At 39.1% G+C, this 15,206-nt stretch overlaps 1 protein-coding gene across 3 annotated transcripts in view; it reads right to left on the minus strand.

Annotated features, from left to right (window-relative positions):
• Positions 1 to 15,206, minus strand: part of tgfbr3 (transforming growth factor, beta receptor III) — a 193,289-nt gene that overhangs the window by 47,485 nt on the left and 130,598 nt on the right. For 2 of the 3 annotated variants that reach the window (XM_067989913.1, XM_067989914.1), the window contains exons 5-7: positions 5,101 to 5,284; positions 4,596 to 4,764; positions 1,712 to 1,862 (exon numbers count right to left, since the gene is read on the minus strand). In XM_067989913.1, the coding sequence (XP_067846014.1) occupies positions 1,712 to 1,862; positions 4,596 to 4,764; positions 5,101 to 5,284 (504 nt within the window). The remainder of the gene's footprint in view (positions 1 to 1,711; positions 1,863 to 4,595; positions 4,765 to 5,100; positions 5,285 to 15,206) is intronic. The other variant, XM_067989915.1, reaches the window with a different exon arrangement.

The following is a 15,206-nucleotide window of genomic DNA, read 5'->3' on the forward strand; positions in this document are numbered from 1 at the left end:
GCTCGAGGGACCGTATGGCCTACTCCTGCTCCTATTTCTCATGTTCTTATTTTCAGAGGACACAGATTTAAGGTGATCGGCAAAAGAACCAGAAGCGACATGAGGAAACATTTTTTTATGCAGCGAGTTGTTATGATCTGGAATGCACTGCCTGAAAGGGTGGTGGAAGCAGATTCAATAGTAACTTTCAAAAGGGAATTGGATAAATACTTGAAGGGAAAAATTTTACAGGGCTATGGGGAAAGAGCAGGGGAATAGGACTAAATGGATAGCTCTTTCAAACATCCAGCACAGGCACGATGGGCCATACGGCCTCCTTCTGTGCTGTGCCTACTATGATACTATGAAATTTAACTACAGGGTGTAACTAAAAACTCTCATTGATTTCAGTACCAACAAAGTTCTTAAGTATGATAATACTGCAATAAGATGTTCCAACAGAGGAGCTTTACAACAGCCCTTTACATTTTGAAAGGTGTAAAAAAAATCTGATAATAATTAGGCTGACACACTTGATATAAATTTGAAGTATAAGAGATAATGTGAGATTATTCCACAATTATTGCCTATACATGCTGTATATATTTTTATTTTGTTTTATCTTTAGCCAGCTTTTACCTTTTAATAAAATGGCTCCATTTATCTGTAATCTAGTGAGGAGAGTTGTGCTAAATAGGATTAATTATGCTTCCACATTTGAATAATGATTCCATTTTAGAATCAATTTATTCGCAACATTTTTCTAACATTTACATTGAATCAATGATTATGCTCTAGTGGTGTTTGAATGTGTGGTACTAAATCAGCATAAGTGAAAACATATTCAACTGTAGTAAATGTGGCACACTCTCACACAGTACCTTCTCACCATATTATTCTGGAACATAAAAACTAAGTGGACTTGTTCCTTCCCAGGAAAATTATTTATGCATCAATTTATCTCTTTAAATTCCTTCCAGTGTCTTTACTGGATCATTGATGTGCATGGTACCTCAATATGTCGCACAACTGGAGTACAAAATAAAATGGAAAAAATTTGTTCTTGAAGACAGTGACATGGGGCACTGAAATGCTCCCAAATCTAAAAGAGCCTCTGGCTTGAGGTAAACAAAACTAGTCGAAGAAAAGGATAGAAACATGCATCAACAAGAATGGAAAACTGTGGGGAATTGAGAAAAGAAACAGCATTATCTGCCCTTGGGAACAAAACTTGATCACCTGCACAGTTACTTTTTGAAGATTTCATGCAAGTACAGAACTCAACAGCTAACAGCCTGAGGGAACCAACTGCTCACGGCCAACAGAATAATATATTCAGTATTCCATGTCTCATATCACATTTTTCAGTGTCTTAACCTGTTTTACTAAGTTAAAGTTGTAGAAGAAAAAGGTTTTGCAAAGTATTAACTTATTTTTATGATGAATTGCAATCATCAACCAAAAAGTATCAAACGTTACTCACATTCTTTCAAGTAACTCTTACATGTCAGAAAGTAGAAACATATTTTGGCAGATTAAAGTTATTCATAAGCTTTTTGAAGTTCACTTCATTATAGAAATTTTCAACATTTTTAAAAGCCATCTGTTTGTTAATTCATCACTTTAAATAATTTCTCACAAACTAATCCAATGCTAAACCCAGCTTTATTAGTTTTATTTCTGGTTAAGAAGAATTCATTCAAGGAATAGCATTTAATGCTCAAATACTTACAACCACTTCCAGCTTTCCATAGACATCATGTGAGTTGATTACCCAATTGACTGCTTTCTCACACTTGAGGATCAGCAAAATATTTCTGGAAAGAGTGATGTCTGCATGCACTGGTCGTATGTCAATAACTATGTCCACCTTGAAAACCCTGCTATGGAAGAGTGTAAAAAAGTTAAGTAAGCGTGCCAGAAATTTTACTTAACCTGAACTGTTTCCAACTGAACGTGTCTCTAGTGTCTGGCCAGTTGATTAAAAAGTTGGATTTAATCCCAGACAATAGAACATGTGCAAAACAGGCTACTACGCAATATGCATTCTAAAATGATTCACAATAACATTCACTCAAAATAATACTACACATTTTTTCCAGTAGTATTTGAAGCGTCAGATTTTGTGGAGGGTGGAATTTGACCATAAACGCAGTTATCTTAACTATAGTTTAACTTGCTTTGTAAAAACAAATTATTTTGTTTTTTTGATCTGGCTGAATACCAGTTTAAGTTTGGTTGATTTTTTTTAAAAAGAGGATAACTCTACTATTTCCGCTCCTATTTACTCTACCTGGTCTATGCATCAAGTATGGCCGAGAGGTCGGTCAACCTGCTGCTAGGCATCTGCCAATAATACTATGGGGAGCAGGAATGACTGCAGCTGATTTGCTGTTCTCTGCTTGGCACATCTCAAGAGTGCCTTGGCAACTTTACTAGTTGGGTCACAGCTGATCACCATATTGTGTGTTGGAGTGGGCATTTTAGGCCATGTGCAAACAAAACAGGATAAAATCAGAATGTTAAGTCCAAGATTCTGCTTTTTCCGCAGAGTTAAAAATGTGGGAGGCTGAAAAACAGGTTGTTAAAATGGAAATCCACAAGAGCTAAGTTTTAAAAGTCTGCTGCATATGTTATATAACAGAGTAAGTGAGCTTGTTAAAGTGTGTGCCAACTGAGACTTTGGCAATGGTTGCAGAACCTTGATGCAGTGCACTGAAGTATTGGGGGTAATTTTAACCCCCTGGGTGGGTGGGAAGGTGGGTTAAAAGTAAAAAAATAAATGGGCAACCCGACCCCAACCCACCCAATTCCGGTTTTAATGGAGGTGGGTCGAGGGACGGGCGACCAACCCGCTCTCAGGAGGCTGGTAGGTCACTAAAGTATTTTAAAAAGGCTGCGTGCCTCCATTTTAAGTAAAGTTTTACTTATAACACCTGCAGGCCGGGTTTTCCGGGTGCTGGAAACCTTACAGATGAAAGGAGGCAAGAAGGGCCAGATCCATCAGGGAAGTGCCTTCACAGCACTGCTTGTGGGCCAGGAGGAGGAGTGCTTCCCCCCGACCCACTAAGCTTTCCTGTTTACCCCTGCGATCGGCCGACCCAACACCCACCACCCCACCCCATGATGGGACTCCCGCGATCGGCCTCCCCCCCCGCCCCCCACAACGTGATGTTGGATACCACCAATCTGCTCCCTGGCCGCTTTCCAGCCTGATAGCCAGTCAATCTGGCTGGCTGTCGGGCGGGAAACCTGTTGAAAAAAATTTAAAACAGATGCTGCTGTAAAAATCGGCAGGGCATGCAGGAAACCCTTACTTTGGGTTTCCCGTCCTCAAATCCTCCCTCCCCGCTCTCTTCCTGCATTGGAGTTATTATTGGGGTCATTATCTTTTTGACTTTTTTTATTGAGAGGTGGTTGCCAGGTGATGTGAAAACTTATTCTGCTTCCTAATTGTAAAAATTTGATTCCGTAATTTGGTGTGACAGAGTCAGGTAATAAGGCCAGGAAATTTGAAGATGTATCGATTTTGTCCTGGAGACTGAGAAGCAGAGTAGCAAAGGATCAAAGGAGCATTTCCATGGAAAGTACAATGGAAGAGAAATAATGCTTCAATTATGCACATAAATTGGAGGGCTTGCAGAGACATTATTTGTACTGGAAAGAATAATTACCACAGCTGGTGACTGAACTTTTCAGGTTAAAACAGCTTATTCAAACCCTACCACTAATGACTGAAAATACAGAGATATTTTTATTTTTAAATCATATGTACATTTTTAGTGCTGTTTACTTTTTCTGTAACAGTTATCTTTTTTAGAAATGTGATATTCATGTCAACAGTTAGTAAATGTGAATTTGATAACATTAAATTTAATGCTTGACAAATTGGAGAATTTCTTTTGGAAACACTTTGGGGCGGGGAGAGGGGATTGTGGAAAAAACACTTAAGGAAACTTTTGTATGCTAGTTAAGATGATACAATGCATCATCATAAACTGTTTACTGTAAGTTGGAAGGGCTAATTCCAAGAATCCTGCAATGCAACACATAGGTGGTCATCAGGGAGTTGTCTGGAAGTATGTTAGTTCTGTCATAAGTAATGACAGTTTAACCAAGACTAGACAATATATAGTTTATAAACCTGATTAAAACGTTAAAAATGTTAAGCGATTTTACAAATACAGTATGTAAAAGTGATGGCAAAATAGGTTACAATGTTAGATTTCAATTTTTAAATAATCTTCTAGTTAAAAAAAAATTAGTTCATTTTATTTTTCTGTGCCACAAAATAAGAATAGAATGCTTTAATAAGAAAATAATGGATACCCGGGAGTAAATTACTATGCTGCAATCTAATTGAAAGCTTTGCATGACATCATACATTCTGAGATTAATTACAGTTTCAAATGTAATCCCTGGTTGGGAAAATTATATATAAATATGTATAAAATGCTTTACTTAATTGCAGTTTTAACATTTTGGGACATGGCTCTTAACACCACTCCAGATTCTTGGCATTGTGATGATGTTTATAAAGCCTATTGTGCATTATCACACAGCGATTCAGGATTTAAAGTATTCAAGAACAGAAAGCAGATAAAATTTTAATTTACCTGTAAGGACTTGAACTTGGGGATTCAAGATCGATAACATGAACCTCCTTTTCTTCTGTTGGATTGTATAGTGTACAGCCCTGTGCAGGTTGTATCTTAAGATATGCTGCAAGATAATTCTGGGATAGAAAGTTCTTTTCTATGATGCATGTTGGTGGCAACAGGGGATCTGAAAGAGGTCAGAAATTTACTTAGTTTCACTATAGTTATCACCAATGTTTGTTGAAATGTCAATTTTACTAAATGTTATAAAGAAAATATAAATGTTGCAAACACACAATTGTAGGTAATAACCATTAATCCATAAATGAAGCACTTTGAAAAAAAATCAAAGTTTATCATTCTGTAAAATCAATTTCAAATAACTATACACAAATAACTGTACAACTTAATAACAGTCACATCCCTGGCTCTAAGCAATCCAGTGATCTAAGCAATCCAGTGATTAATACAGCTTGGACTACTGAACACAAACATTCTTCATTATAAAGTACGATTGACCCACCTTCACCCACTTTGATGTAGATGTTATTAGCCTTATTCAGTTCAGTGAAAGAAGTCACAGACCCATATTTTTTCTGGGTCCACTGCAGTAAATGTTTGCTGCCTTGGGGCAGTGAATGCTCCTCCAATGATACTGATGAGGTAAAGTTTACTGTTGGAAACTCAATAGTAGAATTCTTAGACACCTGAGGGAAGGAAGAACAAAAACAGTTCTTAAAGCTACTTCTGTTCATCAAATCAAAGTGATAATTTTTTACATTATTGAGTGACAGATAATATTGTTGGGTTTCGTTTTGTCTTAGTGCATTGATTGTGTATTAAATGAGTTACTTGTTTCTTCTTTTTGGTGCAGTTGCAGAAATACACAGGTTTGCTTATTGTGCATAGTTGGAGCTAGGAATTGTTACAACTAATGCAGAACTGAACAGACAAATCAGAAAAAAGCTGAAATGATAGTGCTGAAACAACCATTAACTCCTTTATAGTTATGTGAGCTCTATAAATAAAGCTCAATACTTGAATTTAACTGTGAGTGCTAACGAAGAGATTAGGGGCCCGATATTAGGAGGGAGGCGGGTTGGCAGCGGGGGATCGACTGGGCGCGTGGGTAACTCGCATCATAGGCTGTCAGCTGCAGGGGCCCTATTTAAAGGGGCAGTCCTCCACTGACTGATGCTGCAGAAAATAGGCAAAATTACAGCATTGAGCAGCCCAGGGGGAAGGCTGCTCCCAGGTTTAATGATGCCTAACTCCAGGTCTTACTGGATGGGGTAAGGAGGAGGAGGAGGATGAGGAGGAGGAGGAGGATGAGGAGGAGGAGGGAGATCTTCCACCCGGCGGATGGGAGGAAGTGGCCTGCCTCTGCCACCACGGCCTGGCTCAAGGTGGCAGAGGAGGTCACCAGCACCACCAACATATCACGCACCTGCATACAGTGCAGGAGGCGCCTCAATGACCTAACCAGGTCAGCCGAAGAGAATACAATTACTCATTCCCCTACACTCCGTCTCCCACCCACATCTCCTTCTGCACTGCCAACACTACTCTATCACATCACTCCTCACACCCACTGAACCCTCATCCTCATCTTACCTGCACTTCCTCACCTCCCCAGTATTCATTCCACCACTACCACTCAACCCAATCCTCATTCAATCTCATGGCTTTATCTCATATGTATCTCTTTCACGGTCAGTCTCACCCCACCTGCCACTACCTGTGCTGCAGCCACAGGGCATGCATCACGTATGTGTAGTAGGAAGCGTAAGGCAAACGTGTCATAAGCATGAAGGGGATGCACAAGGGTGTTCGAGGGTTTGTCATGGTTTTTACTTATATTTGATTTCTGATCAACTCACATTATATATTATATTGTCACCACTACTGCCACGTCTTGGCCATTCTTGACTGGCTTGTACAATTAGGCCCTATCATGAGGTTCTCCATGAACACCCTTGATGCCACCCATTGGGTCACCCTACAGTGGGTGTATGTGTAGTTGCACGACTATTTTGTGCAGGTGCCTGTGGCGCAGCACTGTGTTGTGTAGCTCCACGTGGCGGAGGTGGACGGCGTGCCTGGCGAGGCTGGTGATGTTGCTCGTCCTCCAATGGAGTGATGAATGCAGCAATGGAACCCCCCCCCCCCACAGCCTGACAGTGTGAGTGTGCAAAGTAGGTAAAAGTGTTTGGACAGCAGAGTTTAGGGTATGATGTAATAATTTTGAGTGTGAAGACAACTGTGTGGCAGACAAAACTTTGTCTGAGGTGACAAAGTGCCCTGCTGCAATGAATGAGGTATTCCCCCCAACTGTGAAGGAATCCTCTGCATCTCCCAATGGCTGCTGACTGAAACACGTCTGCAACAGGGGGTGTTTCCCACAGCATGGGAAACACGCTGAGGAGAGTCTAAAATCACATCCCTGCTAAAATCTCTTCCCAATGAGGTATGTCAACGACCTCAAGTACCTCCCTAACTATCTAAACTGTCATCCTGCCGGCTTTAATTGCCGGTGGGAGTCCCACATGTGGGGGCTGCGCGCGCACCGATTTGCGTCATTGGGGGACATGGAAGTGGGCAGGTTGGAGCCGGGCTCCGGACCCGCTCCGGGATTCCCCAATTTTAGGAACCCCCCACCCCCGCCATGAACGCACCCGCTCGGCCATCTTAAAATTGACTCCCTAGGTGTAGAAATGTAATGCAAGTCAACGTGGATGGCATAAAGGAATGGGAAATGGGTCAAAAAGGCAACCCATAACAAAACAGAGTCCAGCAGGCATGGGAAGCTAGTTACAAAAATTGAGAGGTATGGTATAACAGGATATATAACAGCATAGATAGAAAATTTGTTGACAGAGGGGAACAAATGGTTAGGGTTAATGGGTGATGCTCAGATTGGGGAAGGATTTGGAAGTGCTGTATACTAATGGTTAGTGCTGAGTCCAATACACTAATGGGGGGAATTTCCTATGGTGGCGCAATCGGGAAGTTAAGCCCAAATTTACGTATTTTCGTGCACTCATTTTGCCGATGTCTATTTACGCCCAAATTTCCTGCCACTATCATTAACAAATGCCGAAAGGTAAATATCGACATAAACAAGTGGAAATCAGCATAGATAAACAGGGCCCGAGGAAAGTGCAGGACTCACTCCACATTTTCCTTTTTTAAGTATGAAAATTAAAGTTTCATCTAACCATCATTCATGTACATTAGGCACAGCATGGTGGATGTTTTTCAATTTTTAATGTGACTCTATACTGATGGCATTCAGAGAAACAAAAAACACAGCGCAGGCCTCAGTGAGGGTGAATTAAAAAATACTTTAAAAATGGTAATAATACAACAGAAAAATGATGTTGTTTCCTGCTGCACCTAAAATTCTGGGCGTAATTTTACACCCGTTTTGAGCAGTGTAATTGCAGGAATTTTACACGTTTGGCTCTGCAGCATGGGTACGAAGCCATTATAATGAGCCGAGCTGAGTTCGGGTACAGGGATCGATAGGTAGAAAAGATCGAGGAAATTTAGGCGTAAATTAAAATAGTAGAACAGAGAAGGTTAGGAGGAAGTTGAATCTTGGTTTTTAAAATTTTGTGGGTTTTGATAGGGGAAGATTATTATAGGGGAGGGGCTATCAATTTAAAATTTGTCACTAAAAGATTGAGAAGTTAGGAGAAATTTCTTTATACAGAGAGTTGTTGGAGCGGGGAAGGCTTTGCCACAGGAAGCAGTTGAGTCAGAGATCATAACACCTTTTAAGGGTAAAGTGGCTAAATATTTGAAGCAGAGGAAGATACATGGCTATGGGGAAAGAGAACAGTGGCATTCATTTGGATTGGTCCAGCAAACAGCCAGTACCGACACAATGGGCCGAATGGACTCCTTCTGTGCTGTAAAATTCTATGATTCCAAAGCAGGCAAATTGTAAAATTGGTATTGCAAAATCAATGGAAATGAAAATCGGGCAGTTTCTCTAAGGGGGGACAATCCGCAAACACCAGTTTTATGCTCGGTGGCATCAAAAATCTACCCCAGAGAGTCCTAGACGTCTACCTCTTTTTAGCTTGAACCTCCAGACCATGGTCTCCTGCTGTTCTTGCTGCGATTGCTTCAAAATATCTAGCACTGAAATGCTTGATGCAACACTCATTTTGCAGAGTTCATCAAAAGATCCCCTGCTTTGTCTAGTTCAGCAAGTTATATCCTGCTGTGCTCACCATTGATCTGTCTGCAGCCTCTAGTTCTTTTGCACCAGCTTCAATTGTATGAAATTTAGCTTCACATACACCACAGAGAAAATCTTTCTTGCTGTGACAAAAGTATTGTGTATTAATTTAAATAAACTGTAAGAGTGTTCCTGTGTTTCACATTAAGCTCAAAACAAAGAATTCTAATTTACTTTTACATTAGTGCATTTTGCACTCAGCAAGGGGGAGAATTTCCTACATGCATTACGCATTCATTATAAATGGGTTTATGATTTGTTACATGTAAATGCACTGAAGACATCTTCCCCTACACCAAGTGGATAAAAGCATACATACAAAATAAATAGAGCTATTGGTACTTACTTTCTTAAATTCTTGGTTGCAGTCTTAGGGGGGTTTTGGGTTTGAATAAATAGCGGGTATGCTGCATCTAACCTACACTAATCAGACTTCAGAGTACTTGATTTAGTCACTGGCTCCAAAAAGTTGAAAATGTTCCATTCACTAGTAGTGCCATCGCTCAACTGAGGAGCAGAAACTTCAACAAAAAACTGAAAATAATTTGTATTACAAATAGGTAAGAGGGTACTCCTTTCCCAAGCAAGGGTTATCATCCAGTCCAAAAGCTGGTATCTAAGTTTGCTATCTATACTTCTCCTCTCAGTCCCCTTCCCCCTCAATATAATATCCAAGTAATAGGAACCTGTTCCTAATCTGGAAAAACCATCTGTACACCACTCCTTACAAAACATCATATTTTCACTATTGTTCAGAGCCATGGGTACCACCTCCGCATTTGAAAAGTTAATTTATTCAATTTCAGCCATTAAAATATGAAAGTAATTGAGAAATATAAACAATTGTATAGTAGCGAATGAACTTACTACAACTTTTACTAAGCTAAAATATAGCATTGACTAAAATTTGGCAGCAGGCACTGGGCCACAGCAACTGGCTTTATTGTAGCAAGTCCAGTACATTTCATGTTCCAGTGATAAACAACATGTGTCCAGCAATCTGCATTTTGATACGTCTACATCTAGTCTAGACAGTCTAGTTGGAATCCTTTTTCCCCCTGAAAAACAACACGCTGAGTTGTAGAAGATAGAGAATAATTTTGCAACAGGATTTATTTCATCTACTTATTACTATTCTTTTCACAAGCCACCTCTCTAAGCATTATGCAACTTGTACTTTTTCCCTCTCTAGTTCCCTCAGTGCGTAGGTCACTGTTTTTATGGTAATTTTTTTCCACTAGTTTCCTGTAATGTACATCCCACAGCACAAATTTAATGCAGATGGATTGGAGTCTGACATTCCCTTCATTGATGCCAAAAAGTTAGAAAGTGGTGACAACCAGCTGTTTAACCTTTAGACGTTATCCTTAGGAAATCTGGCTATGTTAGTGTGATTGCAATAAAACAAAATAATAAATGCAAGATTCAGTATAGTACAATGTAAAATAAATCATAATTAAGGCACATATTGGTACCAAACACCAACTGCAGGTTTGTAAACTGTTTGAGACACAAGAACCGGAGTAGGCCATTCAGCCCCTGAAGCCTGTTCCGCCATACAATTAGATTATGGCTGATCTGTACCCCAACCCCATTTACCTACCGTTGCTCCATATCCCTTGGTACCCTTACCCAACAAAAATCTATCGATCACAGCCTTGAAAATTTCAAATGGTCCAGCATCCATAGCCTTTTGGGGGAAGGGATTTCCAGGCAAATTGTAGCTAAACTATTCACACAACCAACACGGGGCTAAGTTAGAAAAAACCCCATGGATAATAGACGTTAATTTCACCACTCTCAATGTCATCATGCATCGCAATCTTACAGCATGCTGGTCTACGTCCAAGCTCAAGCTAATTGAAACCATATCACAAATGACGTCCAGCAAAATTGGTGGAAAGCTACTCACTGGAGGGAGTTTCACTCCTTCAGCTATGCTGCACTGGTACTTTTGCTTTGATTCATATCGTACATTGTACTTCCTCAGCGTAAAAGTGATAGTATAATGGCAACAATTTCAACTTACTGGCAGCCACCATCTATTAAAATGTGCACAATAGGTATCATCTACGGTAGATAATGCCTAATCTGCCTTTACTCTCAGCTGTTGAGTTCAATGGGTTTCAACAAATGACATGTAGGAATCAAAAGGTAGAAGATATGTGATTAATGTTAGACACAGGAATGGTAATCAAGCTTGTTAATGTATTAAAGCTCATGAACTCAATGAAACCACACTCCTTAAAAACAAAACTTCCCAATACAAAAATAATTTCAGTAATCTGGAATGGTTCTCATTTTTGAATTGGCACAGGGTTAGGTTAAAAGATCTAGTTATAATTTTAGCACTAGGAAATAGTTGACCACAGTCAGAATTTCCATGCAGAGCATCTTATAGCATTAGTGTTACATCTTATGTTTATCTTTAATCCAAGTGTTAAAGAAAGTAGGATTGAACTCTATACACTGTGACTAGATTGGCATCCACTCTAAATACAAATGCCGTATTGGTGGTTGGATGATTCACTCTGGTTTGCTAATGTATCATAGCTTATCCAGTATAGCTACAACTGCACATTAGTTCCAGAGACTAAATTCCACGATCCCAGCTGGAAAACAGCATTTGAAGGGAATGTTTGAAGGGAATGTGAGTCAAAGATGGGCTACAACTACAGTAGCCTTGATTCTGTGACCAGTGCTCTGTGAGCCTAGCTTCCAATTAGAAGTGCAGAATCATGAAATTTACCTTCTTTTGTGGATTATAATGGAAAAGTAGGCAAGTGCATTTATGGATTGTTACCTAATTATCCCAGGATTTCCACAAGTTAGACCAAAAAGAAAAGAAAACCATCCAGGTGATTATCAGTAAAACAAAACAAGAAAGCATTAATTGTATTTATATGGCATCATCACGTTTCACAGGACACATTAAAATATTTTGCAGACAATGGATTACTTTTTGAAGTTCAGTCATGGTTTATGGCAGCCAATTTATACATAGCAAAAGCCCATAAAAAGCAATGAGATGAATGACCAGCTCATCCGTTTTTGGGAGAACTCCCTGATTTAATTTGAATAGCGCCATTAGACCTTTATGCATCCACCTGAATTACTGGAGCAGGCAGACAGTGTCTCAGTTTAAACATCTCACCTGAAGAAGGACTGGACCTCAGACAATGCAACATTCCTTCAGTACTGACTCAGAGGCAATACTGCAAACTACTGAGGCAAGCTGTTAAGAGAAAATACTCAGTTGGTCCCTGTTAATTATTTTTATTTGTTTTAGATGTTGTTTCCTCTATTAAATGTTAACCAACAAAGTTTTTCTGTTTGCCCACCATAGTGAAAATTAAGAACATAAGAAATAGGAGCAGGAGTAGGCCACATGGCCCTTCGAGCCTGCTCCGCCATTCAACCAAATCATGGCTGATCTTCGACCTCAACTCCACTTTCCTGCTCGATTTCCACATCCCTTGATTTCTCTAGAGTCCAGAAATCTGTCTATCTCAGCCTTGAAAATATTCAACGACTCAGCATCCATAGGCCTCTCGGGTAGAGAATTCCAAAGATTCACAACCCTCTGAGTGAAGAAATTCCTCCTCATTTCAGTCTTAAATGGCCAACCCCTTATCCTGCGACTATGCCCCCTAGTTCTGGACTCTCCGGCCATGGGAAACAACCTCTCAGCATCTACCCCGTCAAGGCCCCTCATAATCTTTTATGGTTCAATTAGATCACCTCTCATTCTTCTAAACTCCAGAAAGTATTGGCCCATTCTTCTCAACCTCACCTCATAGGACAACCCTCTCATCCCAGGAATTAATCTAATGAATCTTCGCTGCACCGCCTCTAAGGCAAGTATATCCTTCTTTAGATAAGGAGACCAAAACTGTACACAGTACTCCAGGTGAGGTCTCACCAAAGCCATGTACAATTGTAGTAAGACTTCCTTACTTTTGTACTCCAACCCCCCCTCGCAATAAAGGCCAACATTCCATTTGCTTTCCTAACTGCTTGCTGTACCTGCATGCTAACTTTTGTGTCTCGTGTGAACTCAACAGGTTTTTTACATTTTAATAAGATCTTAAGTCTCAGATAACAACATCATTTTTTTGATAATTAGTTAAAATGAAGATAGTCAAGGCAGTTATAGCATTGTAAATAGTGTAATTTGATGATAATAGTGTTACTTCATCAGACTACAAAGTGCTTCAATAAATTAAGGCAGCAATTAGAAACACACTTCAGTACCTGGTGTTCAAGTTTGAATTCAGACTAGGGAGAGATGAAAAAGATCTAACTCCTATTACAAGCAGTTACTGCACAAGTAAGAGAGGTTCACAGTTTGGTTGACATCAATGATGTCTCCACATTCCCAAAGACTTAACTTGGCTCAGATACCATAATATCGATGGATCACACAAACTGCTTAACAAAGGCACCAATCCTGTGATTATGAACAATTACCTTTCTACCAAAGTTGACTTTTCTAGGTTACTGCTCTTTTCAAAAAGCACAAAAAACCTGAAGTTCAACTGATTTTGTTAAATGTGAACAAGGATAAACTTGATAAACCAGAACTAGAACCAGGCCATCCAAAACAGTGGAATATTCGTCATACCTCTTGACTGATGGAAAAGTCTGATGTCATTTCTTGCTAAATTCAAGCCACACCTAGCTTTTGTTTCCAAACTATGAAAAAAAAACTTCTGCTTCAATGTGCTACACGCCCTACCCAAATAAACGTCAAATTTAGTCATTTGTTTTTCTTCTCTACCCGCATGCCCCTCCAATTTGTGCAGATTTTTATTTTAATTGCTCATCACTGCATAATTTCCTACGGGTAGGTTGCTATGATAATCTGAGCCATGTTCGCTGTCAATACTTCTTTGCAATTAGCTAGCAAGAGCTGTAAGTGTCGACAGAAGAAAGAAAGAAAAAGAACTTGCATTTATATAGTGACTTTTATACCCTCAGGACATCCCAAACAGCTTTACAGCCAATGAGTTACTTTTGAAGTATAGTCACTGTTGCGGACAAATAAGGAGAAGCTGTTTCCAGTGGCAGAAGGGTAACCAGAGGACTCAGATTTAAGGTGATCGGCAAAAGAGTCAGAGGTGACATGAGGAAACATTTTTTTACGCAGCGAGTTGTCTTTTCTCTTTATCAGTCCGGTTTTAGTCACTTTTAAGGATTTCAAATAAATAATCCAAGATTTACCTAAAAAGCCAGCACTAAGTGTTAAGCTGACTAAAATTATTAAATACTGTAGTCAATAGTTGTTTTACAAATGGTGCAAAAACACTGAATGATATTACTATTAAATCATTATTAGGAACAAGCTAAGTTAACAAATGCCATAGATATTCCATATCTCTCTTTTATAACATTTTATCAATGATATGGCAGACATTAGTATCACATGCTCAAGAGATCAGACTAAACAAATGTTATTTTTTGTTGAATTCAAATTAGTGGCTAAAAAGATACCACAAAACATACCATACAGTGCCAGCAAAGTTTATCCATTATAATGTAGACATCAGAGACCAATTGAGTCATAATAATAAAAAAGTCAATTATTCAACTAATCTACGAATAAAGTTACTTGGCAATAAATTTACTCTGTGTGTCACGGCTATAGGAAAATATGTAGTTCACCTTAAGCTGCTCTGAACAATTTGGCAAATTTATCACCATTCAATGTTGTCAACAATTGAGATATGCCAGCTAATTTGAAAGGCTTCTTTTGGCATTTTGAAGCAGCTCTGCAGCGGTGGGAGCTGTTGGCTGCATCAATAACCTGAAGCAAAGACATTAATAAAATAATATGAAATCTAGGTATAATGCTAGACATTTAAAACTGAGCAAGCTTATGGGAAAGGTGGGGGAGAAAACAATTTTGGGTTTCCAAATCTATTCAGGATTTTCAACTTTACACCATGGGTTAAAGAGTACATGTGTCTTTTAAAACCCTGCATGTTGATATTCTTTGAGACAATCAGCAGAACATTAAGGATTTCACAGAATGTCTATGGTTTTGATTAAAAGTTTTTTTTCATCATACAAGTTGATATAAATGTTTAACTTATCATGCATTAGTTTTAATGATCTGACAGCTACTTTCATTGCATCAAATGAATACTATTTATAAAAGTTGCATTATTTCTGACAGAATTTGTGACACATATCTGAAAACAGGTCACTCATTTTCTTAAAATTAAGAGCCCACGATGACGGGCCAAATTCCATAATTCAGGACATCATTAAGTTGAAAAGGATAAAAGACAAGAACAAGATAAATCAGAAAATAGTAATTCGGCAATGCCAGATTAATTGCTAAACATGACTGCATTTAAGCCTTGGTGCCATTCAGT

The sequence above is a fragment of the Heptranchias perlo genome, chromosome 9 (genome assembly GCF_035084215.1).
Source record: "Heptranchias perlo isolate sHepPer1 chromosome 9, sHepPer1.hap1, whole genome shotgun sequence".
NCBI classification, from domain to species: Eukaryota; Metazoa; Chordata; class Chondrichthyes; order Hexanchiformes; family Hexanchidae; genus Heptranchias; species Heptranchias perlo.